At 42.7% G+C, this 25,579-nt stretch overlaps 2 protein-coding genes across 2 annotated transcripts in view; one reads left to right on the top strand and one right to left on the bottom strand.

Annotated features, from left to right (window-relative positions):
* lgr4 (leucine-rich repeat containing G protein-coupled receptor 4) overlaps positions 1-8,219 on the top strand; it is a 28,390-nt gene extending 20,171 nt beyond the window's left edge. Inside the window, exons 7-18 of the mRNA XM_053436215.1 lie at positions 192-260; positions 754-825; positions 1,051-1,122; positions 1,222-1,290; positions 1,372-1,443; positions 1,714-1,779; positions 1,914-1,985; positions 2,110-2,181; positions 2,309-2,434; positions 3,422-3,519; positions 3,957-4,010; positions 4,119-8,219. Coding sequence (XP_053292190.1) covers positions 192-260; positions 754-825; positions 1,051-1,122; positions 1,222-1,290; positions 1,372-1,443; positions 1,714-1,779; positions 1,914-1,985; positions 2,110-2,181; positions 2,309-2,434; positions 3,422-3,519; positions 3,957-4,010; positions 4,119-5,521 — 2,245 coding nt within the window. The 3' untranslated portion in view covers positions 5,522-8,219. The remainder of the gene's footprint in view (positions 1-191; positions 261-753; positions 826-1,050; positions 1,123-1,221; positions 1,291-1,371; positions 1,444-1,713; positions 1,780-1,913; positions 1,986-2,109; positions 2,182-2,308; positions 2,435-3,421; positions 3,520-3,956; positions 4,011-4,118) is intronic.
* Positions 8,220-9,900: 1,681 nt separating this feature from the next.
* Positions 9,901-25,579, bottom strand: part of mybpc3 (myosin binding protein C3) — a 30,192-nt gene continuing 14,513 nt past the window's right edge. The window contains exons 15-32 of the mRNA XM_053426343.1: positions 24,219-24,385; positions 22,042-22,207; positions 21,854-21,960; positions 21,711-21,740; positions 21,480-21,619; positions 21,066-21,137; positions 19,986-20,145; positions 19,384-19,488; positions 19,113-19,301; positions 15,228-15,362; positions 14,660-14,827; positions 14,311-14,399; positions 13,487-13,682; positions 13,263-13,402; positions 11,562-11,721; positions 11,331-11,467; positions 11,003-11,189; positions 9,901-10,342 (exon numbers count right to left, since the gene is read on the bottom strand). Of these exons, the coding sequence (XP_053282318.1) occupies positions 10,308-10,342; positions 11,003-11,189; positions 11,331-11,467; positions 11,562-11,721; positions 13,263-13,402; positions 13,487-13,682; positions 14,311-14,399; positions 14,660-14,827; positions 15,228-15,362; positions 19,113-19,301; positions 19,384-19,488; positions 19,986-20,145; positions 21,066-21,137; positions 21,480-21,619; positions 21,711-21,740; positions 21,854-21,960; positions 22,042-22,207; positions 24,219-24,385 (2,383 nt within the window). The 3' untranslated portion in view covers positions 9,901-10,307. The remainder of the gene's footprint in view (positions 10,343-11,002; positions 11,190-11,330; positions 11,468-11,561; positions 11,722-13,262; positions 13,403-13,486; positions 13,683-14,310; positions 14,400-14,659; positions 14,828-15,227; positions 15,363-19,112; positions 19,302-19,383; positions 19,489-19,985; positions 20,146-21,065; positions 21,138-21,479; positions 21,620-21,710; positions 21,741-21,853; positions 21,961-22,041; positions 22,208-24,218; positions 24,386-25,579) is intronic.

Raw genomic sequence — 25,579 nt, 5'->3', positions numbered from 1 at the left:
TTACATAATTTTAGGATTATAACATTTGTAATCATAGTCCCTATTAATAAGTGTAATAATGAACTGACCGCAGAAAGAACCAAATAACTGAAATCCTAGACATTTTGTTTGGGCTTCAGAGGGATGGATTTGTTTTGACATGAGGAAACTGCACTGACTGATTCCCCCTGTGTCTCTGTGTTTCACCCCAGAGATCTGAACTTCAACAACCTGATGGTTTTTCCCAAAGCTATTGAGGCTCTGCCCAAACTGAAGGAACTGTGAGTGCATCGTCCTGTCGCTGCTGCGGGGAGGAAATGTTTCCTACTTTTGTTTTGACATTTATGTCGGAGACGGGTTAACTCATCAGAGAATGACGCTTTACAGCATCTTGAAGTTTTTATGGGCTCGAAAAAGAAAAATATCTATGAACAAAGTAGCTATGAACTAAACAACTGCTGTACTTATTATTAATGATAGAATCAGTAAGAGAAATGTATTTGTGGAAATTATTACCTACATGTTTCACCATTTGTGCTTTTATGCTGAAGGCTAAACGCTTCAAGTATTACTTCCTGTTCTTCCTGATCAGCACATTGTGTTGCAGACTTTCATAGTAGTTTGACACCTTTTGTTTCTGTTTGATTTAGTTTGTATAGCTACTTTAGTTTTTCTTCAATCATCTCTTTTTTGCTCTGCACATTTAAACCTGTATGTTGGATTTCATGTTGAGCAGAGTATCTTTACATCATCTCTCTGACCTTCTTCCTGCAGCGGTTTTCACAGCAACGATATTGCCTCCATACCTGAAGGGGCCTTTCATAACAACCCCCTGCTGCGAACCATGTAAGGTCATTCACTGACACACACACAGCTCTGTAATAACACTGACATGCACATTGTACAGTATGTTTACACACACACACACACACACACACACACACAGTGGGTGAGATGATATGTGACACGCGTGTCAGGCCTCAGTGGTTAAATGTCCAGAAGATGGTGCCATTCTTGCACAGTGAATGATTTTGGGTTTGAACTCTTCCCCTCTGCTCTCGATGCCCTCAGACATCTCTATGACAACCCTCTGTCCTTCGTGGGCGCCACAGCTTTCCAGAATCTGTCCGACCTGCACTCACTGTAAGTCCCGCTTTCAGCACAGCTCCTGACAATTCCCAATCAATATTTTTTTTTTTTTGCTGTTTGACTTATTTTAATATCGGTCCCCGTGTGTTTCAGGATGTTGCGTGGGGCCAGTATGATGCAGGACTTCCCCGTCCTGACGGGGACTAATAACCTTGAGAGCCTGTAAGTGACTATGATAAAGCATCTGGAGTTGTTAATTGTTTGCTTGTCTCAGAAGTGACTGATGAGGTGTTTTATTTCAAGGACCCTGTCAGGAACCAAGATATCGTCCACCCCCGCTGATCTGTGTGACGATCTCAAGTTGCTCAGAACGCTGTAAGAGACTTAAACTTTCTCCTCAACTGAAACTAGGATCTTAGGAACTAAAGCTTGTTGGGTAAACAATTGTTTTAACACGGCTGCCCACCTGATTTAGAATCCCTATCATACTAAAATGTGGCATTTAGATGTGTATCTACTGATAGTGAAATTGTAAACGGAATAATAAATCTCACAAAGTGTAAAATTAATAAAAATCATCTTTTTGGACCATTTGAATTTCTCCCAGTTGTCTTATAGTTGAAAACTTTTATTTTCCTCCATCAGAGACTTGTCCTACAATGAGATCGAGGGGCTGCCGGCGCTGCAGGGCTGCGTCCGACTGCAGGAGATGTGAGTGGAGCACATGTTCATTTCACAAATGATTTCAGAAAAACTCATATTTTAGGCTTAAAATGACAAACAAGCTTATAAAGGTGGTTTATCGCTGTTTTATAACCTGTTGTGGTTCTTGTTTAAATCTACAGAAGCTTTCAGCACAACCATATTCAACAAATTGAGAGAAACACTTTCCAGGGTCTCTCTGCTCTACGTCTACTGTAAGTCCACTCAGTCACACACACACACTTAGGGACTCACACACTCAGTGACACACTCTGCATGCTTTCAAAACAACGGTTTTATGTCTGGACTGTGAGTTGATTATATTTTGATTGTACGCAGGGACCTGAGTAGGAATGAAATCCGAGTCATTCACCCAGATGCTTTCCTCAGCCTCACTGCACTCACCAACCTGTGAGTACGACCTGTGTTGTTCATCATAATGAGAACAGGACTCCGGTTACGTGTCATTGTTCAGTTTTAAATGTCTGCGTTGTACAACATTAAATTGCCTGTGTGTGTGGGTGTGTTTTTTGTGCAGAGATCTGAGTATGAACTCTCTGACTGTGATTCCAACAAATGGACTCAGCGCCCTCAGTCAGCTCAAACTCTCAGGGAACCCACAGATGAAAAATGTGCTGACGGCAAAAAACCTTCCCAAACTCAGGTGAGGACGAAATTCTGTGGCCTCAACGTCTCTTGTGATCTTGTGGGTTTGGGCTCCAAAGCATTGACTACAGCCGTTCTCTGACATTAACTCCAGAAAACTTCAGAAAAACATCAGGACTTAAGTGTGTCCGTGAAAGCAGCTAAAGTAATCGCAATTTTCCAGGTTCGACTCAAGCCAGTGACCTTCGGTGGGTGATAAACCATCTGGCTCCTCCATTAATACTCTGCTGTCACTGTCTGACACAAAATACATTTTTAAAAGTGCATATTTAAAAGATATTTAGATAAAAACATTAAATTTAGTAGATTAAACAAAGGAATTGTTTTTGAACTATCAAATATTTCTTATCAATTGGTTTAAAAAACGAAAAATCACATTCATTTATAATTGGAATGAATTCAATCCTCTGAACAAAGACTTCTCTGGTTCCTCGCTGGTGCACAAGGGATATTCTCCATCTTATCATATATTCTAAAATATAAAAGTAATTGATTTAATATAATTGTTATTTTAATCTTTTTTTAACACTAACATTTTAGCATTTTATGGATAAACAGGTATCTAATGTATTTCTTTTTCATTTCACCCCTAAGTTGCTTTAAATGTCTTATAAATGTAACTTATATAATATTTTTCACAGGAGAGGAAACATTACTGGGAATTCCCTGGTGATTAAAAATAAATAAAATCTCTTTCCTTGTTGTTCTGTGTGATTACACATCTGTTACTGAAAACTGCACCGCATCACTTATCTTTAATGAGAAAACCAGCCGAGCCTGTTTTCTCCACAACTGTAGACACACTATGGAAACATCCAAATATTATTATTGGGGAAAATAGATCCGAAGGGCCAGGTATTTGCAGACAAACATTATTTATTCTTTTTCCAGTATGGTTTGAAGATTCAGGAGCATCTGTATTATCAACACTGGAACCTCTGCAGGATTTTACAACCTGTATAAATGATGATCGTTTTGTCTGTAGGTCCATCTCTGTCCCGTACGCCTACCAGTGCTGTGCGTTTGTCGGATGTGACTCAGGGACGAGCTCCTCTGAGGACAACGACATAAAGAAATCAATAGGTGGGAACGCTGCAGTCAGAGCGAAACTTTTTATGTATCTACATATATTTTTCAATTATTGTTACAGAACCCTCTTAAGAATATTCTATATCCGATGAATAGCTTTAAATTTAGCTTGTAAACCTTTTTTTGTACATCAGTTAAATCTTTTTTATGTACAACTTGAAATTTTAAATACTCACCTGTATTTCCCACTTCATGGAAAATGCACAGTTGCAGGAAACTTAAGAAGAAAGAGTGTACTCTGATTTTCTCTGCACATGATTTGATTTATGTGATCTCTGGTCTGTTGAAGTTCAGGATCATTCAACTTGACTTTATCTCTGGTACAGATGTTAATCTTCAGATGAAACTTTTTGACAAGACTACTCTTTAAGATTAGGTTTGTCTTTTTAACCTTTGCAGTCCTCATATATCTCTATGTTCTATTGTTTCAGCGGGGGAGGATGTGGAAAGAATCTCGATGATTATGCACTGCTCTCCTTCACCAGGTCAGCATTCAACTTTTACATCTTTTCAGTCTATTTTCCGAATCCCATTTTCAGAGCTTTGAAATAATTTTAAATTAATTGTATTTATTGATCTCCACATTGTTTCAGGAGCTTTTAAGCCATGTGAGCATCTCCTTGGTAACTGGATGATTCGTCTGACGGTCTGGTTCATCTGTCTGGTGTCGCTGGTCTTTAATGGGCTGGTGCTGGTGGCCACCTTCTCCTCCGCACACCGAGCTCCCGGCCATTCCCACTCCCCGTCCCTCTCTCCGGCCAGGCTGCTCATGGGGCTGTTGGCGTTGGCCAATCTGCTCACAGGTGTGTATGTCGGCGTGCTGACCGTGCTCGACGTTGCTACCTGGGGCTCCTTCGCGGAGTTCGGAGTGTGGTGGGAGATGGGGCCTGGCTGTCAGATCTCAGGAGCTCTGGCCGTCTTCTCGTCTGAGTGGGCGGTCTTGTTACTGTCCCTCGCAGCCGTGGAGCGCAGCGTGGCTGTGCGGACTATTCTCGGGAAAGTAATGATGTCCCCCAGGAGGAACGGCAGCAGCGCTCAAGGATGCTGGAGAGGAGGTCGACGCTTCAGCCTGGCTGCAGGACTACTGGGGCTGCTGGCTGCTGCTGCAGCCTGCCTCTCTCTCCTGACCACCAGCGACCAGACGGCGTCTCCCCTCTGCCTGCCCTTTGCTGGTGGAGAGAGCCCAGCTCTGAGTGTCACTGTGATTCTGGTGCTGCTCAACGCGCTGGCCTTCCTGTTCACTGCAGCCGTGTATACCGAGATGTACTGCCACCTTGGCAGGGTGGAGCTGGCTGATCCGGAGCAGACGGGTGCCCTGCGACATGTCGCCTGGCTCATTTTCACCAATTGCATCTTCTTCTGCCCTGTGGCAGCGTTCTCTTTCGCCCCCCTCTTGACTGGCTCTACAGCTGGTGGCCCAGAGATCGCCAAGTCTGTCACGCTCATTTTCTTCCCGCTGCCCGCGTGCCTGAACCCAGTGCTGTACGTGTTCTTCAGCCCGGCCTTCAGGGAGGACTGGCTGAGACTACGTGGACGCAGAGGTTTGACCAGAGAGGTGAAGGCTGGTGCTGAGAGTCATGGAGACGATGGTGGAGGAGGGTCGGAGCTCACGGACGGAGGCTCCTCCACCCACCTGGGCTTTGACTGTGGGGTGTACTCGCAGCTCTGTGGAGAGACAGTTGTGTGCGAGCAGTGCGAGGCAGCGCTGCATGCCAGGACCTGCTCTTCCCCCTCGTCCTCCACAGTCTGTAGACACTTGGTGAAGTCTCACAGTTGTCCCACCCTCATGGCGGGAGCGGCCGTGTGCCAGCGTGCCGAGGGGTTCTGGGCCGACAGCGGCACACCCTCCGCTCAGTCTGAGTATGCAGATGAGGGGGACTCGTTTGTGTCGGACAGCTCGGACCAGGTTCAGGCCTGTGGCAGAGCGTGCTTCTGTCAGACCAGAGGCCTCCCGCTCGTTCACTACTCATACAACATACCTCGAGTCAAGGACTAAGGAGACTTCAGAACTCTCTCTCTCTGTCATGTGAATTTAGGTCCTTCAAGAATATATAAAAGCATTTTCTTTTACCGGACAACAACATGTGCCAACTACCCTGTTGAAAGACTATTCAGCAAGCACTTATGTAAACACAGTTGCAACCAGCCGTTTAAAGGGAACTTGGGACTTGTCTGAGTGAACTGAAATGAGCACATCGTGTCACAAACTGGTCAACAAAGGACTTTGCAAAGGAAACTGTGGCCACCAGTGCCTTCCTCTTGCTTTCGAGTGGATATCCTGATGTTGCGATTTACATGTCAACGATTTTTTGATTTATCTTTTCCCTGTAATTCTAAGCTTTTAAAATAAAAATGTTTAATTTTATACTTTGATTTTTAAAACTATAAATGTAGCAGAATGTAGTAATTATCCTAGACCTTTCCGTTTGAATGTAATAACTTCTGGCCTTACTGCCTGCGATCAGTGAGGAGGGTAAATGCCAGTCTATTATAAAAACAACTTCTTTGCTTTAAGTTACTAAGACTAAGAATGTGATGAAAGTAGCAGATATCACTGTTTAAGCAACAACCATGCTCGGTGGTTTTGAAAGATGTTATTTATTGTGTGAGCAGCAGGGGCTTCTGGGTGGAGACGAATTCAGGTGTTTAAAAGGCTGCCTTTGAATGATGCATATACAATAGAAACATAGCATTTGCCAAAATAGAAGCACCTCTTTTTTTTAATTGTTCACAAAAATATGCAAACAGGGTTAGGTCATTCATTTTTTTGTTTTATCTCAAAAATTATTTGATATTTTTAAATGTCAGCCTTATCCTGAGTGTTTTTATCTTCCTGTTCGAATTTGATCAAAACTTTTCTTTTATCTTAAACTGCACAAAAGCCCATCAATAATTCGAAGTAAAGTAGCAGCTAAGTGCGTTCTGCTGTTCTCTAATGTTCAGATTCATTTTGGCTGACACAATAATGTTGACTTGATGCTGCGCGGATTAGCTTAAAAAAACCAAAGGATTAAACAAACACGATATAGTGTGATAAATAATGAGCTGTAGATAGGGTGGTAAGTTGATGACGTTTGCTTCAGATGGACTAATGCTAGCTGCTTCCGAGCTCTATGCTAAGCTAAGTGTCTAAGGATGACAAGTATTGCTTTTCATGTCTAACTCTGGGAATGAAGAGAGAATATTTGCCAAATATCCCAAAACGTTCTCATGATATGAGTGCTTGGCTGGATTTTTAAAACCCATTTTAAGTACTGTAAGGGTAAAACCTCCACCAAAGCCCAAAAGTCCCTTTTTAAATTCAATCAAACTGAAAGATATTTTAAAAAACGACATCGCAATGTAAAATGAATTGATAAAAGAATTCCTGGTTCCACAAAAAGATAAAACAGATTCTTCTCTTCCGCATCCCTCCAGCCAGTTTCCTAGAAATCCATTCCATCGTTCTTTGTGTAATCCTGCTAACAAACCAACAAACAGTGTGATCTGAATGTATTTCCGCTCCTCAGCCTGGAACATACCAGCCTGCCAGCCAGCTGTGTCAACAAGTGTAGCAGCAGTGCTCAAAAGTTAGAAATGGGCTGTTATCAAAATGCTTATTCAACCAGAGACATTTAAAGACGAGTATCTACAGTGATTTTGCCGATTGATAATTTCTCTGTGTTTGTATATAGCTACATTCTGACCAGAACAAATGGGCAAGATGGAAAAAGGTTAGGAAAACAAGGCCTTTTACAGAAAGCTGTCTCCATTTTGTTCATGCTACATCATCGGTGAACGACTCTGAAACCTGCTGCATCACTACTTAATTCTTGATCGTCCAGTTTTATCGAACAGGTCATCAGAAGCTGTAAAGCGTAAAACCCTAGATCCCTTGTGCCCCGGGCGATACTGTGAGTGACGAGGGATCGACTCATGTGTGGTGTGCCGGAGCGTGACTGCTCACATTAAGGTGGATACACCCTCAGAGCGTGTATCCACAAGCGCACGTCATGTGAGCGCTCAGGAATTTGGGCAATGTAGGGAAACGTTATCCTCCGCTGACATGTCATTCATGCCCTGATGATGCACCGGTTAATCTTCATCTCCCTGGTTTGTGTTTCCTGTTTTCACGTGGTCTCGACTGGGTGTAAATTCTTGCACCAACCCAAATGTCCGTTGATTGTTTGTACATTTTCAGCAGATGGGACATCAGACGTGTCAGATATTTTATTAGTTTGGTTATTGTTTTTTTTTTTTGTTTTTTTTTTATTTGTATGTAAATTATTTGAAAAGATGACAAGTAATCAAGAATGGGATGCTAACTAAGGAAGCTACCTCCTCGACTGTAGTGGCTACCGGCAGTGCTTTGTAAGAGAATAGTCTATTTTAACTTGTTGTTGCCCTTTGTTTGCATTCTCAGTTTTATGTTGACACGCGGTTGTACATCATCATTTTAGTTTAAGAGCAAATTGTGGGAGGAATCTATGTACTATAAGCTGTGATTTTATTTTCTAAATCAAAATATAGACTATGAATTGTTTTTCTGTTTTTACCTTTTTATAGACAAACCTGCAGAGTAATACAGCTTACGAAAAAAATATCTCCTAATTTCAATTCAAATAAAATTTTATGTGTCTCCCCAAGTTGTTTTTATTCTGTTCAAGTAGCCAAATGATTCTACATTGTGTATGAATAAAGTTGGACAAATACAATCATATTTTCTTTCCTTTTTGTTCAGATCGCAACAAAGACCTGACCTTCGTCTTCATCAGATACATTATAAAGCTTAAATTATTATTATTATAAGTAAAGCTAAAATATCTTGGAAAGTGGTGCTGCAAACTTAGGGTTTTGACATCATTTGGAGTTTGTGCAGTAGCGATGATGAAGTGGAGCCACTCTAACACGAGCACAGTCCCAGCTGTCAGTTATGATTTCACCAAGATTTTATAGCATCAAATAGCCAATTTACTTAGCTACCCAGAATATGAATTGAAATTGAGATCAACAAATGAATCATTGTGCTTATTTGCAGCTATTTTAACATTTGCATTTATGAATGATGTGAATTAATGCACGACTAATTCTAATTCAAAACGGGTCATTCAGTATAGGGAGTACTTTAAATAACTTTTTGCTGCATGGCTTAAAGTATACGTCTCAGTATATTGTGCCACAGACTGTGTGTAAACATCCACCTCCTTCCACCTAATAAAACTGAAGCCGAAATATGTGGGATACAAACACTGCCATCTTGTGCATATGGAGCCGGTACTGCTGCAAAGTAGTGACGGGGACATGAAGCCACAGCGTCGAGGTCCAGCCAGTCACACCTGTCATTTAGGTTTCACCCCGTTATTATAGCAATAATTAACTAAATAAAATAAGACGTTTCACAGAAATGAACACGTGGATAAAGGTGAACAAAGATCAGTATGAGAAGAACCAGCTAGATCCGACTTCCTCCTCCGCTAATGTTAGCATTTAGCCTGAAGCAGCTCTGTGTTTAGCCTCGCGAAGCGGCTAGCGTCGTTGCTCTTACGCTTGTTCAACTGTTCTCAAATGAATGTGGCCTTGCAACATTATTTTAGGCCATGAAATTCAGAGCCTGTTGACATGTCTGAGACCATTTAGCGTGACTCAGTGGAGCTGCTTCCCCTGCTGCTGCCTTCACTCACGTTCATGACGTGGGACTTGCTGATGAGGGACAGAACAAACCTCTGGGATTAAAAAAAGGAATCGGACATGAAATCCGATGAGTCCCGTTTAGCTTTGAACCGTGTAGACGTTTTCATTTTGAATTCGGGGATTCCGGTGACGTCTCGTGTCAAAACATCTGGCATGCTGCGAGACGCGGGTCATGTGTGTTAACAGCGACGCACTGACGGGTACAAGGCCCGCTGGATGTGTTGCAGCTGTACGCCGAGGGAGGGAGGGGGGGGGAGGGGAGGGCACAGGAAATATTTACATCCAAGGCATCAAAGGAGAAAGTGTTGAGTGATGTCCCGGCAGCCCCCGCTCGACAAGCGACGCCATGTGTTCTGCTTCACTGACACATGTAGTCAGCGGTAAAGAAGACATCCCACATATTCCAACCATTCACCCACATCCCTGTGCGGCGTGCACATTAGCCGCATGCCTCGCACCGCTAACTTTACTGAGGCTTTGTTACAATATAACTAAGCCCCTCGACAACTCTCGTCCACACCACTGGACCTCTGACTATCGGCGGCATGCTCTCTAAATCTTCCTTTTTACCGTTTGCTGCTGCTGTGATGGTGACGGTAGTTTCAGGAGCTGCGGCGTGCACGAGTCCTGACACACTGGGACGTAACACCACTGCTGTACACGTGACTCAATGAAAGCTCTGTATTTTGTTTTTGGAAACTTTTTATATGCACACCAATCACTCACACAAACAACATTATCCAAGGGTCGACAAATCATTAACATTGCCGTTGTCTATTAACTGTATTTCACACATTATTTATTCAATCTAGTTTTTGAAATGACAGAGAAATAGTGACAAGCCATTCATTTTTTTTTTTTTTTAAATAATACATAAATACTTTCATCATGAGCCCAGTCAGTGGTCGATGTGATGTGAACACAACAGTGAGGATGACTTGATGAAGGCTGGTTGGAGATGGGGACGGGGGGGTGCAAACACAAACGGGTGAAGATGCAGTTTCTCATGACACAAAACAGAAAAGTTTCTCATGACACAAAACAGACGACGTTCAGGAGTCGGCTCCCTGGAAACAGATCGACCTTCTCCTCAGTCGGCAGCTGGGGCCTCTTTATTTCTCAGCTTTTACTTCTCTAGCAATTTGAGCTGAAAGGCAGGAACACATACGGAGGCAAAGATAAATGAATCGCTCAAAGTTAAACTGTAATGTTCTATTTAACCAATAAACTATTTAGATTTGTTTTGTTCACGGAAGTACTAGAAACAAGGTGACCTCATCATCCATGTACTATATATTATCAGTTTTGAGTTCTGAGACCTATTTTTCCTAAAATTAAAAACACACATTGATCTTTCACAGGATTTTTTTATGGAAATAAGCAGTAAGGAGAACTCTTGCTCAGAGTTCCACTTTTGGATCGAAAATCCTGAACCAATCTCATTCTTTCTTGAGTTTGAACAATAGCCTTACAGTCATCCATCTTTTCCTGATACTTGTGAAAATATGATGCCTTTGTGTGCTGTTGATGAGCTAAAAGTATTTTATATATTTTATTTTATAGTTTAACTAAAGTATAACTAAACAAGATGCTCCACATTCCTCATTTGAACACAGACGACAGAATTACCCTCTGATATTCCCCCTCTAAAATGACACGTAGCCTTAAATTATAACTAATTCTTGTAATACTATGACTTAAATTTTTTGGGGTTTTACTCTATATTCTTACATTTACCCTACACTGCGGGGGTCTAAGTGGGTCATAAACAATAGGACCCATGTGTTAAACTCAGACCGATACTTACGGCGAACCTCCAGTTTACACTCCACCGTGTCCTCCCCGCTGTCGTTGACTGCTTTGCACGTATACACCCCCCCGTCGAAGGTACAGGGCTTGCGTATCTCCAGGGTCAGGATGCCCTGCTTACTGAGCATCCGGTACTTGGCTTCATTTGAGATGTCCATCTTGTTTTTGTACCAGGTCACTTTGGGCTAATAAGGTAGATAAAGAGAAAATAACAGGCCGCACATTATTTAAATCTCTACATTGATCTAGATATACTATGTCACCGATACTGTTTGCAATCCAAGAAATGTGTGTGTGCAGAGATGTCAGTTGTAATGACCCCTGACCTTTGGTATGCCTCTGACTGAGCAGCTGAGCGTCGCGTTGTATCCCGCGATGACAGAACGGTTCACTAAAGGATGTGTGAACTTGGGAGCCTCTGTGAAGTCGGCGTCCTTGTAGCTGGGCGGCTTGTACTCGATGCCTGAGGAGGCAGAGACTCAGATTTCACACAGAACATAAAGACTAATGAGAGCAGTAACTGCTTATATATTGTTATGCGTGCAGTCAGATCCTACCTGTCTTCTGGATGTAAGCGCTGTCTTTGGTGTTGCAGGCCTCGTCGCTGATGCCCACCTGGTTGATGGCAGAGACACGGAACACGTACTCGTTCCCCATGATGAGGTCCGACGCGATGCAGTTGGTTCGCCGGTACAGATCGTAGACCGTAAACCACTCCTTCATGGGAATAAGAAAAAAATTATCTGATTCAGTTTATATCCAGTATTTAATTTATGTTGCACAGGATCTGCTTTGCATTTATATCAGGTCCTTTTCACACCGTCAGCACTTTCCCCAGGATTTCCCACTTCCTCCAACAGTTCAAACACATGCAGCTATTGGTTTATTGCACATAGATGTAAAAGTAAACAGTTTGTCTGTTTTTCGGCCCTGTGACGCAGCCTGTCGATGACGCACCCCACCTCTCGCCCAATGTCAGCTGGGATTGGCTCCAGCTCCCCCATCACCCTCACAGATATAAGTGGTATGTAACTAATGGATGGATATAATGACTGTAATAATAGGATGGTTAATTCTATTAGATTTCCTTTGTTTGCATGTGTGAAATCAACTCGTACAACAATTTATACCCAAATGAAATGACACAATCTAAATTGAATGGATTATAATTACTGCATCCTACACTAATCACCTGTTGATTTAATTTAAAAATAGCTTAATAATCTACCTGGAGCTACAGGTCGTTTTACCTATTTATAAATTTTGGATGAAACAAGAATGAAACGGGATATCAAAGTGCTTTAAAGTACATGCGCCCTCAGCACTTTCATCTCGGGAGCAGGTACACGCTACACGTTGTTATTGGTAACATGATGATCAACATCCCCAGGGTCGCTATAAAGAGATGCAAATGAAATTAATTTGATCTAATAATGACTACGGTGAAACATGAACCGTGCGCCGAGCCGGGCGGGAGAACAATGGCCCCTGCGTCACTGCACAGACGATCCAGACCGGGTCAAGGCTGCGAGGATAAGATTAGGACATTCCTGCTCGCCGTTGTTCCTGGCAGCTCGCGGTAGAGGATGGTGACAGCTGGGGCTCTTGCCAACAAGCCCATAAAGTATCGCTCCTGCTCCACAAAGGAGACTGTGTGCTCAGCTATGGCTGATTACAGTGGATGTGCCACCAGAGAGGCTAAAATATCCCTCAGTGTCTATGCAGCATTCATCCTCCCACGTGTTCACCTCCACTCGTGTGTTAACAGAACAGGTTCGCTCAGTTGGTGTCGGTCAGAAGTAAAACTGAAGGAGCTATAACAACATGGGGGCCACTGCCTTCCTCTGAGGAGACTTCTTGGTTTCCTGTAACCCAGACTTGACTTGAGATCAGTGTCGGTGAATTCTATAGGTTTCACATCCGTCAGTCCACTGGGGTTGGCTGTGGCCCTCCTAATGTAAATGTTGTCGTCCACCCATGTCAGCCAGGGTAGGCATGAATCCCTATTTGATGTCCACGTACAGACCAAGCTGAATGTACACATCAACTTTCCCTTTCCAGGTACAATATATCCACTGACTAGAATGAAATTGAAAGTGGGATCAGGTACGCATGCGTTAAATGCCAGAACAACACCGACCCCCATTTGAGTATAAATGGAACCGTAGGCCTGTATGACTGAGATGAGTAGATCAGGGGACAGGGAACATGGACAGTGTGGTGAAATAAAAACAGATGTGAGTGTCGTTGAGCCTCACCATGGTTTTCTTCTCAGCTTTCTGAACAAGGTAACCCAGGATTTCACAGTTACCGTTGTCTTTGGGCGGTTTCCACTCGAGCGCCACGTTGAAGCCCCAGATGTCCATGATCTTCAGAGCCTCAGGAGGCCCGGGCAGATCTGCAGAGGAGAGAGGCTGAATGAATTCTGCTCCATCGTACTCGAGCAGGTCACAAGTGCAGCTACCACAGAGGCTGTACTTACCAACAATCTGCAGATTGATACTCGCTGTGTCTTCCACGTTTTCAATCTGCACGTGGAGATCGTACTTCCCCGAGTGTTTTCTCTCCGTCTTGCGGATGAAGAGGATCGTGTCCAGGTCGCTGTTCCTCACGCTAGCGAACGAGGCTTCTAGAGGCTCCCCGTCTTTGCTCCATGTCACCTTAGGCCTGGGCTTCCCCTGCACCATCCCACAGATGACAACACAACAGTTTGCCTTTAAAACGCATGTGTCAGTTTACAATTGGCGGATTGAGAAAGTCATTCTTTAAACAAAATACACGTTACTTTATGTTGTTACTACTGTTGTCAGTAATGATCTAATAATAACGAAAGGTGTCTATATACTTTTAATAGTTCCAACTAGGGCTGGGTGCATTGAAGGAATATAAGACACACTTGGATGGTGTGGCCTAGGGGGTAAAGTGGTCGTACTCCAACAAGAAGGTTGCCGGTTCAAACCCCACTCTTCCCCATCTGCATGCCGAAGTGTCCTTGGCAAGATACTGAACCCCTAAATGGCCCCTCATAAATGTTGAGTGTACTAATTTTAAGTCGCTTTGGACAAAAGCGTCAGCCAAATGACATGTAATGTAATCACTAACAGTTAAAAGGCATCACACCCCTTATATTACTCACCTGTTGTTTGTAGATGTAGCATGTCACCCTTGTGTCTTTCATATGAACAAATATATATTTTGAACAAGGTGACCATGCAGTGTCATGGCTGAGTATTTCCCCCTCGTAGCTGCAGTACAATGCCAGTTTGAATTTTTATTTTATTTTAATATTTGTAATGTTTACTGCACCTGGAATGGAATCATGAGGTTGACTGAGTCTCCGACTATCTTGATGAGAGTCTGGCGGAGATTTCTGGGAAGACATATTTTTGGGCGCTCTGTGCAAATACAAAAACAGAAAACAGTGTTGAACTGGAAAAGATCCAAACAAAAGAAGATGAATGACTTTCAATGAGAATAAAGGTTTAACTGTATGATGCTTGTGTGTCACATGTGTTCAATTCTGTCTATTTTGTGTATTATCATTACTCCAACATACAAATGAACCTGACAGATACATAGAATATCTAGCAGCTGTAATGTTGAGTGCAGCCCTAAATCAACAGTTGTCAAGCAGCATGAATCCGCGTCTCCTCACGCATTATCTCTCTGATGGTGATGGGTTGAGCCAGAGTGGAGGCGCCGCTGGGTCCCGCCATGTTGAAGGCTCGAACACGGAACTGCAGCCTGTCCCCGGTGGTGAGACCCCGGACGATCAGGGACGTCCGGTCAGTCAGACCCTCCATGGCTGGTAACCACTCATCAGCTGTGAGCACAAAACACACACATGGTTCACTCTGAGGCAAATGTTACTATGGACCAAAATATTAAAGGTACGAATAGAAGTTCAATTGAGCCTCTATGTTTTAATTAGATGTTTATCGTTAGGGTTAAGGCTGGAAACTGAAACAGACTGTGTTAGGCTTTGAGCTCAGATTTTATTTTGCTTTTGTTCACTTTTTGTTCACTTTTTGTTCGCTTTGCTTTCCATTCACGTTAAGTAACAATAAAACATCACAAATCATTATTGAATATAAATAAAATGGATGTATCTGGCTGTTTGGAAGAGAAATCCATTGCTGCACATCAGTGGGTAACTGTTTGTTGAACCTGAACCCAGATAAAATACTTTCTTATCTATAGCAGGGGTTGGCTCTAGCACTTACTGCCCTCCTTGCAGTACTCAATCCCATAACCCTCGAGTTCAGCCGCGCCGATCCTCTCAGGCGGCCGCCACTTCAGCGAGATGGAAGTGTCACTGATGTCCTCGACACACAATCCGATGGGCTCACTCGTGGGGGCTGAGAAGGCAGAAGGATTCGGTTTTAGTTCAGCCATCTCAAGAGTAATTACTGATTAAATAGATGAACCTGATCAGGAATTGACAAATGAAAGGAACAAGAACCTTCACTAAGCTTTGTAACAGAAGAGAAGGCGACTTTTCTATCAACATCAACAATTACAACTTAACTTTTGTCGTTGGCTTGTCGGTTTCATTTGAAACATACAGTGAATTCATGAACCAATCTCAAAAGAAGAGGGTGGAGTGTTTCGGAAAGACAACACACAGTTTTTAAATAAAGTTCCTTGCAGATTTACTGACATGTGATTTGAGTCTGTTATGCTTTCATTCGAATCACCAACGCAGTTACTCTACCTGAAGAACAGGTTTCATACACCATATGCAAATAATACTTATGGTGTACGAGATTGTAACTTATCAGTGACTTATCTGTTATTAATGCCTTTCAGTTTTTCCTCAGCTTTAAGTGCATTCAATATTCAAGATTAACTTTATTGTCCCACATATTTGTCTTGGGTTCTCGTTCCATGCTGCAACCATAACAATACTCACACATGCTTCATTAAACAAACATCCGTCTGCCCTTGTACAAGCAGCATTTCAAGCTCCATATGCACAAGAAATAACGTTTTGAGATCATGAAAAGCCTGAAAGTAAATACATCCATTATCTTTTCCACCTTGTGGGTCAGGCAGGAAGCTGCAGCCAATCCCAGCTGACATTGGACGATTGTCGTATCACAGGACAAACATACAGAGACAAACAACTGCATACTCCACACAGAAGGACTGGTTGAAGGATTCAAACGTGGAACCTTCTTGCTGTGAGGCAACTGTGCTAACCAACGTATCACCGTTCCGCTCCTAAAAGTGAAATGTCCCTTCAACCAGACAACAAAAGTAAGCAAGTCAAACACAAACACTAAATGAATGAGAGCCTACTTAAAAATGTTGCCCTCAATTAATGAAACAGACTTGATTATGATGGTCCCACATGAATTTCTTTATTAGATGTTTGTGTCATCAGTAATGAAAGCCACGCAGGCTCACAGTTGATTAGCCTCTAAGCCTGTGTGTGGTATCTGTTATCATCCAGGGAAACTGAGCCGTCTGACCGACCTGCTGAGCCCACGTCCCTCAGGGATAAAGTGACATGATTAAAGTTCAGACTTTGGTTCATCAGCCACGTCCCACGCATTGCTTATAGAACACAAGCACTATGCAGCTAAGTTTATGTTTTAAAAGAAAAAACTAAAAAAAAAAAAAAAAAGGAAGTAAAAAATTCAATATTATAATTCTAGACTTTCAGCCTTGGGATTTTGGACCTTTGGTCTCATTTACAAGTTGTAGAGGTCGGGTTGAACTATAAAGGAGCAGAGTAAATGTAAAATAGAATACTGATAGATTATGGAACGGTTCAAGCACGTGTGGAGCATCAACCTCCAACCAGCAAGCAGCTCGAAACATTTATGTTTTAACAGCGGAGCGAGCTTGATTTAAGCAAATAAAGAAAAGCTACAGGAGAACTCACCGAAGCTAGAGCCCAGTGGTCCCTGTGAAATACTCACTACTGCTCACTGTGAACATACAAGTGAAGAATCCGCCCATGACAACAAAGATATATTACCGACGTAATATTTAGTCCACCTTGTTTCAAAAAACATGTTGACAAGATGAGTAAAAGGTGCTGAATATTAGCTGTGGAGTTGTTGTAAATAAGGCCAGGATGTCATAGCACAGGACAAGGGCACTGCAACAACATTGCAAGCATATGATGGGAGCACCTGTCAGAGGTCAAGGGTTTGCATTTGTGAGGAAAGTCGCCACAGCAGGGAGTGTTTAAAAATGGTAGCGTGCGAGTGTAAAGTGCAGAGGTGAATCACTTTGCAAAATAAAGAAAACAAGAAACTTGCGACATCAGCCACGTAATTACCAAATCATGCTGAAAGGGGAATTCTGGAATTTTGCAACTTGGGCCCTATGTTTATAAATGTGGGTGTTTAAATTAATGGTACTCACAAAAACTCACTCTCAAGTCCAAGGGTGGCTACAGTGTAATCGTATGGGGCAACTGCGACAGTCTACAAAACGTTTTGTCAATTAAGGGTTTAAACTTATTCTTCTGGTTCTTTTCTAAGAGTCTGGCAACATGACACATGTCTCCCTTGATGAGAAGTCTCACCCCCAAGTAACTCAAAAGCTTTGAACCATATTTACAAACCCACAATTAAACACAATCAATTCTCATTTCTATTTCTGAAATCTACACAATAAACCAACATCTCAAAGTGAGTATTGCCTACTGTGGACAGGTTGCAGCTCTAGCTCTAGTTCAGGCTCCACAGGGGTCTCCTCTGAAAGAGGTGGAGCTGCCCCCACAGCAGGAGGATGACTTTCTGTCGGGGGAACCACCTCGGCTGGTGGTGTCTCATTCTCAGCTGGAGCTCCCTCTCCCACTTGGTGTGCTGCCTCTGCAGGGGTCTCTGGTTCCTGATCAACCCCAGGAGGTGTAGGGGCCTCGGTCTCAGACTTCCTGTCGTCTGCCTCCACTGGTTTCTTCTCTGCTGTCTTTGGAAGCTTAGGCTTCGTCATTCTCTCCTCATGTAAAGCAGCCCTGCTGCTAATTCAAGCTGGTGGTTGTATGTGTCCTCCTCTTCTGACAAATGCCTTCCTCGAACCTATGCTATCATTCACTCTCCCTCTCTTTTGTTCTCTTCTGTAGCCAATGCAATTTTTCTACAGCAGCCCCCACAGAAGCATGAACCCCACTGTGCTAAGCAGCTGATCCCAGCAGAGACAAGCGCTTCCAAGCCCATTATTTATTGGGAGGGATGCCACGGATAGTTTCCTAATCAGCCGTCTTGTCTTACAAGCAATTGGCCATCTGGATACAATGATGTTCTCTCTTAAATCAACAAGTGGAGGATGATATGGTTGTTAGAAATCATTGATAGACAAAGAGATAATCCCAAACTGAGCCCCTGCCTTGTAGGATACTGTTACACAGAGTATATTGGTACAAGCCTGGTTCCATACCTCTGGATCATGGCACATATCTCCAAGTAGTTTGCTATTCAATTAAAATGAAGAGACACGACATTCCAATTCAACTTTGCTCTCATGTGTATGTTCGGTCTCATTATAACAGCCAAATGTCAGCTTATCGAGATATCATTGTATATTTGTTGGGGCATGATATGTGGCACATTTTCCAGGTAGTCTTAAGATAAAATGTTCATTTGGTGGAAAAAAGTGTTTGTGAGGTCACAGCAACCTTGACCTTAGACCACCAAATCTAATCACAAATTTGAGGGAATTCCCTCAAGGGGTTTTGAAGATGTTACCTTCACAAGCACCAATTCCTCTGTCTGTCCCCTGCGATGATGTAACACAGACACACAATCCTAATGACCGATATCACTCAGGAATGACCTTTGGATCATGCAACGTATGTGCGACCTATATTTTTGTGACACAGAGACAATCCACACACATCTTGTATTGCAACAAACACACAGCAAGCATAACTCATGTCATGACCTCAAGTTAACACCGGCCCCGTGAACCCAGAGAAACCTTAGACTGACCAGACCAGAGACGGACCAACCCCAGAGCGGTGAAACGTCACACATACACTTTGTCACCAGGTCTACCAGCCCTCACTCAGACGATCCAAATGCACAATACATACTGTTGTTTAATAGCCTCTTATCACTGAATGTGCAGTGAAAATGTGGAACTGGACTCACCGACTGGCACAAAGGGCTGTGAGGCCTGACTGTGACGGGACATGCCGATGCTGTTGACGGCGTACACTCGCATTTCGTACGGCACTCCTTCGATCATCTTCTTGGCTTCGAAGGTGGTTTCAGAGTAGGGGTCAAAGTTCAGCCTCATCCACCTGTAGCCCTTCGTCTTCTTTCTCTCCAGCACGTAGCCTGAGAGTTGAAATGGAATCGTCATCAGCTTGTTTGGAATAACAGGAATAACAGAATGATTTCAATATTTATTTATTTTGACCCGTGATTGGCTGTCCGCCGTCAAAAGAAGGGGGATCCCACTGGACGACACACGAGTCCTCCCCCACACTGAGGATTCTGGGAGCCTGGGGAGGATCTGGAACATCTGGAGGGAAAACATTCCTCATATGATGATTGGACAGAAAGAGTTACAGACCTTTTTTAAGAAATGAAAACCATCTGACATTTTATATTTTTTAGCTTCATGATTATATGACGTGAGTTTATGAATTAGATTCCTTCTTTGTGTGTGTGGAAACTATAAGCTGTAAATAAAGATGGAAGACATGATGGTCAAAACAGAAGTGAAGCCAAATCATCTCGATGGCCTCCTAGTGGCCGGCTGTAGTATAGGTTATAAACCCGCTTCCTCCATGTTCTCGGATGGGACATTGAAAAACAAAATTGGCTCCAACTGACATCAAAAGCACAAGATGGCGACACCTGTACTCATGATATTTTAACTAGCGTTTAGCAAGGGAGGAAGTGGAGACATGTCGGCCATCTTTATATACAGTCTATGTAGGTAACAGCGATGGTGTTAAGGCTAATGTCTAGTTCAATTAAAACCAACTCTTAATTTCAGTCTGAGTTGCATCTTACCAACAACTTTCACATTGATATCTGCAGTGTCCTCCCCTGCAGGGTTTCGGACCACAACGGAGTAGATGCCCTCGTCCTGCCTCTCAGCGCCCTCGATGGTGAAGACACAGTGGCCATTGATGGAATCAACATGGACCCTGCTGTCTCCCTCTGTGAGGATCTACACAACGGGAACCAGAGCAGAGTTACTGGATTATGCCTGAGCTGAGACTCTACTGGTGACTCTCCATCCGGATCCTGTGATGGTGGTACAGTAGACGTGGTCGAGGCGAGTTAACGACATGCCACGTTTGGAGACATGATAAACACAACACTTTGCAATAGGTACGTTTCTCAAAGCATTTGTGTAAATCATGCTTTTCAAAGCCAACAACACATGTTGATTTGAACCACCACCTCCAGACGTCCCCGAAACTTACCTACAGTAGTTTATCCAGAGAGAAACCTTAACTCAAGGTCCACTCAATCTGTTACTGACTCTCACAGTAAAAAAACACACTTTCACACTGTGGAAAATAACAGACCGTTTCTCTACTGACACTTGGCTGCAGTGTATGTCAGTTTGACATTTTAACAGTAAAGTTAATCTGTTTGATATCTTCTGGATATGGTACTTACTCGAAAAGTAATTCTTTATTTTTTATAAAATTACCTTAGAAAATACTTACTGCCCAGTTTCCTTTGCTTTATGTCTGAAGGGAGATTTGAGACATGCTCTTACCTCACTGACATGCCGGGGAACACGCATGCAGGTTTTTGTTGCACCAGAGAAGCTGCTTTTCATCTCTTTGTCTTTGCTGTTGCAGCCCTTTTTTCTCCAGGGTTGTAAATCAAATGGTAGTAACAACAATTATTTAATATTTTGATGGCAGCTGTGCGCATTATCTTTCAATTTCAAAACTCAAGTGGTGAAACAACAACAAGTTTACACAAGGTTGGCTAGTTGTGACTAAGACTCCAGGTGAGCCTGTTTAATTATTTTGTGTCTTTAAGGGCACACGTGGTCAAAAGCTGACACACCCGACTGCACGCAAGCAAGACAGAATCCATACACACTGGCATGTAGACATGCACACTTACTTCACCATCCTTCACGGTCCAAGTGGTTGCCGACCTTCCTTTCTCTCCTCCCTCAGGTTTTACAGAACTAGCCTACGTTAGAGCAGAGCAAAGCGGTAAAAGCCAAAGAGAAGCGAGAGGCCCTGAAACCTCTCGTTCTCCTCATCTGAAAGATCAGTAAGCAAGTAGGCATCAATGAATTGAGCTGTTAGGAGCATTGTCTACGGAACTAAGCAGTGCCACTTAATAGTTATTTCCAGGCTGTTTTGCATATTGTTTACATTTTGCCAGCATTTGTCTGAATTATTTCAGCATTAGTAAAGTTGTATTTCTGAATGAGGCATTGCTCGTTCAGAAATTTCACACCTTACCTATCGAATTCTGGACAGACGGCACATGTCAGTTCAACAGCAAGAGACTATCTGCCTGTTATACCTTCTCTCCTTTGGTCCAGATCACTGTGGGTGCCGGGTCTCCAGTGATGGGGACGTCCAGACGCAGTTTGTTTCCAGCCACCACCACGATGGTTGAGTCAGCGGTACGACCCATACAGTCCAGGTGGATCTTGGGAGGATCTTAGAAAGGGGCAGAAATGGTGAATACGAACAGGCTCTTGCATTTCAACTGGTTTAATCTGCACGCTTATAGAGGTTAAAGTTGTGGTACCTTGGCGTGGCACGAAATCGATCTTCACCTCTAGGAGCACAAGAAAAGGAAAAAAGTGAAAAACGTTTGTGTAAATTTTTTATTCTGAGGCTTTACATGTTTACTGATTTTGTGGCGTTATGTATGAAAAGTACAAATATTACCCAAGAAATTGAGTTTGGCGGAAAGGTTGAAAGCGTAGCCGTCTGGCACAAAAGTGTAGTCCCCCTCATCCTCTGGTTTGACCTCGTCAATGGTCAGTTTGTGGTTCCTAAAAAGTTTTTCAGACGTTTATTTGATGGCGTCTTGGGATGAACGCAGCACATTTGACGTGCACAAAAAATGTCCTCACCTGCCGATATGTGTGATTTTTATTCTGGCGTCAGACTTGACCTCTACGCCGTTCTTAAACCAGGTTCCCTTCACGTTCTCATCCGACACCTCACACTTGAAAACCGCCTCATCCTTGGCCTTCACCGTGAGGTCGGCGATGCTCTGGTAGACCTCCAGCTCTTTCTCTACACAGTCAGAAAAACAACAGGCTCAGGAGGTGGGAGCGTCTGAGGCCGTCAGACTTCAGGAGGGGGAGTCGCTTTATGAGATGACGGAATGAGATTCAATCACATGAAGATGCGTGAGGATAATGTGATGAGAAAAAAATTGATGCAGAAGTTGTACACGAGGACATTATGGTAATGATGTATTCAAGTGAGAGGTGTTCATTATCTTTTGCGGCCTGTGTGTGTTGTATCATAGCAACAGACACGAGGGGGTTGGCTGATTGGATTTACGATAGAAAATAAAGTGGGTGGATATGAAGACCAGATGCACAAGCCCGCGGGTTATTACTGTACATCACGAGAAATATTGTACATGGGAGTTATTAAAGTTATCTCCAAGAAATTGTTTTCTGGCTGAGACAGCTCACACTGAGCTCCTTGTAAAGGTCACAGGAGTTTCACGTAGGCCCGCTGCCATGGAGGCTGAACAAGGTGGGAATGGCATCATAATGGGAGTTCTGCTGCGGTCTGAGGTGTTGATCCCTGCTGCACGTAGGCAGCTAGTCATTCTTGGCAGGCTCTGCGTTCAATTAACAGGCCAGACAAGCTTAACAGGACTGAGAGCGAAGTTAGGGTTTGAACCAGAACACAACAACCTCTGTGGGGACACACACCTGTACATCACATATATATACAAAAACAACAGTATATATATTCATTATACAACCAGGACTAAGTTACAGCTTCTAACCTAAAAAAATGTCCAATTATAATCAAACACTGATGGCTGCCATGTGATGGAAGTGGTTTTGGTACATAATGAGTTCTCCTGCTCTGTGAGCTGATGGTACTGAGATGAAATGGTTACTGCAGGGGTAGAACAAAGGAGGGTGAAACTAAGCTAGCTTATATTTTGCCTACGTCCTTGTACTGATGAATTTGAACCGTCACCTTGCTTCGTTTTTAGATCACCTGTGGATTAAAATCAAGACATAAAAACACGTGCATCCACCTTAAATCTCCACCTGCAAAATATCCAATATTTTAAACACATTCATGCTTACAAAAAAACACTCATCAAATATAACTCTCTTACTGTATATATTGTTGTTCAATATTGTTGATGTTTTTATATTGTTGTTTTTATATTGTTGTTTGTATATTGTTGTTTGTACAGTGCACCAACCACACCAAGGCAATTTCCTGTATGTGCAAATATTCTGATTCTGATTCTGATTCTGATTCTGAAAAAAATCTAATAAATATCAAAAAATCTGACTTTCTGAGGGGCCCAGTGCACACCTGTCATCAGCAGACCGGTGTGACGTGGTGCAAGAGGAGAATCTACCATAAACTAATAAAACAAACCTTTAAACCCACAGCTTGCTTTTTCTCATACGTCAAATATTTGAAAGATTTTTTAGGCAAATAATTGATGAGTTTGCATCATGAAAGTGTAGAATTTATAAGATTGTCTGGTATTTTTTGTTTTTATAAAGAAATTCCATGTTTTATTTTGCTTTAAATAACACATGTTGATAAAGCAGTGATTTAATTGTAACAAAGAAACAAAAATCCACAAAACAAAAGGGAAAACAAAAACATAACAATTGAAAATGTTCCCTGACATAAACCACACCCTTCCACCAAGTTACGTAATCCTTGTTTAATTTGGCTATACAAACAAACAAACCAATTAACAAACAATGGGACGGGGGCAAAAAACACAACCTCCTTGGTAACAAAGACCAAAGAGAGATTCCAGGGCGCTCGAGCAGACCTGTGCCCTTCAGGTGAAATATGGTCCAAGTCGTCTAACTTTAGCTGGAATGCACACATCACTGCAGTAACCTTGGCAGAGTGACGCGGGCAACGACAAGAGCCACTACATCCTAAGAATAGACGGCATGCCAAGAGTGGGGAGGCCACGTGACCGTCGGTGTGTGGTATGAGAATGTGTGCTGGGAGCATTCATCACTGACAAAAGAGGCTCGCGCTGTGCTCGGCACACAGCATGACTGGGACTCACCCTGCACCAGGAGTTCAGCCATCGACTCATCGCCGTTTGTTTTAACCTTGTAGTGGCCGCAGTCTTCCTTGGTGGCCTCGTTAATGATCAGAACGTGTTTGCAGCCGTCCTTCTTGAAGCGATACTTGAAGGACTCGTCTCTTGTCAGTTCCACGCCGTCTTTCTCCCTGAAATCAATAGTGTTTGAAAGCATCGTAGTCAAACTCAAGAGCTGGTTAAAAACATTACATGCTAAAGTGACTCCAGATTTAAAAGGCTTATTTTTGGAGCTTTCAAGCATGTCTCACATTATGATCTTCTTCCCAAATATGACCACTTCACAACATGTTCTCATTAAGTTCATGTGACAAACATTTTACTGTGTGAAGAGAGTGTGAACTTGTTAAAAGCTGTGAAGCAAGCGCGACCTCTGACCTATTATTTTGACCTTTGACTGCTGCCAATCCTCACCTTTGCGGCACAGGCTAGTGACTTAATTTGAACCCTGGAAAGTCAAATAGTAGAAAAAGTTTGCAAAGGTGAGCACACAAATTTGTGCACGGATTTTTGTCGACTTTGTATTCTGACAGTTCCTTGTTCCTCATGAATCTTTAAGTCTGAGTGATTTTTTTTATCTGTTTCCGTTCATTGATCTTTGGCCTCAGTTCCATGGAAGTGATTTTAAACTCAAATGGAAGCCATCACACAACTTTCTCCTCCAGATAAAGGTCACATGGAACATACTAAAATGCTGAAGTGACCTTTTCATTGAGGTGATAATTTACAGCCTGCAGGACGACTTCAGTCTGTCACAGAGGCAGTGCTTTAAACACATGACAAACTCAAATGCCATCTGCTGGGTGTCTGAGCAATAAACACCTGGAGTGAGAGTGAAAGCAAATCTGCTTTGAACTGAAAGAGAAACTAAAACAACTGTGATTACATTTGATTTAATGACCCCTTATAAAAGCTTTTATCCAACGAATGCAAATTACTTTTTGTCCAAATTTGATTTAGAGCTACAGGCAGCAATAAATTGTTGATTCTTACCACGGGGCTGGATGTCCACCCAACTACACCCCCCATCCCAAGGTTCCTGTTTCTATACAGATCCTGTTGTGTTCCCCTCTGTGTAAACTCAACAGTGTATCAATGGATTTTAAACAAACTCAGAGTGTATATTGTTTCAGAGTGTATCTCCAGATGATTAACTTTTGGAGCTCATAAGGAACGAGACCTGTATGATTGTTAAATGAACGTGCGCAGAAAAAGCACTATCTTCTGAGTTTATGCTGAATATTACCTGCCTACCAAAGACAATACGATTTTTGTGGATGTTTTAACATGCAGCACTCGCTCTCAGATGGGATGGAGGGATCGCT

This window comes from Pleuronectes platessa, chromosome 1 (genome assembly GCF_947347685.1).
Source record: "Pleuronectes platessa chromosome 1, fPlePla1.1, whole genome shotgun sequence".
NCBI classification, from domain to species: domain Eukaryota; kingdom Metazoa; phylum Chordata; class Actinopteri; order Pleuronectiformes; family Pleuronectidae; genus Pleuronectes; species Pleuronectes platessa.
The sequence above is the reverse complement of the archived record's forward strand: the minus strand, read 5'-3'. Positions and strand labels throughout refer to the sequence as shown.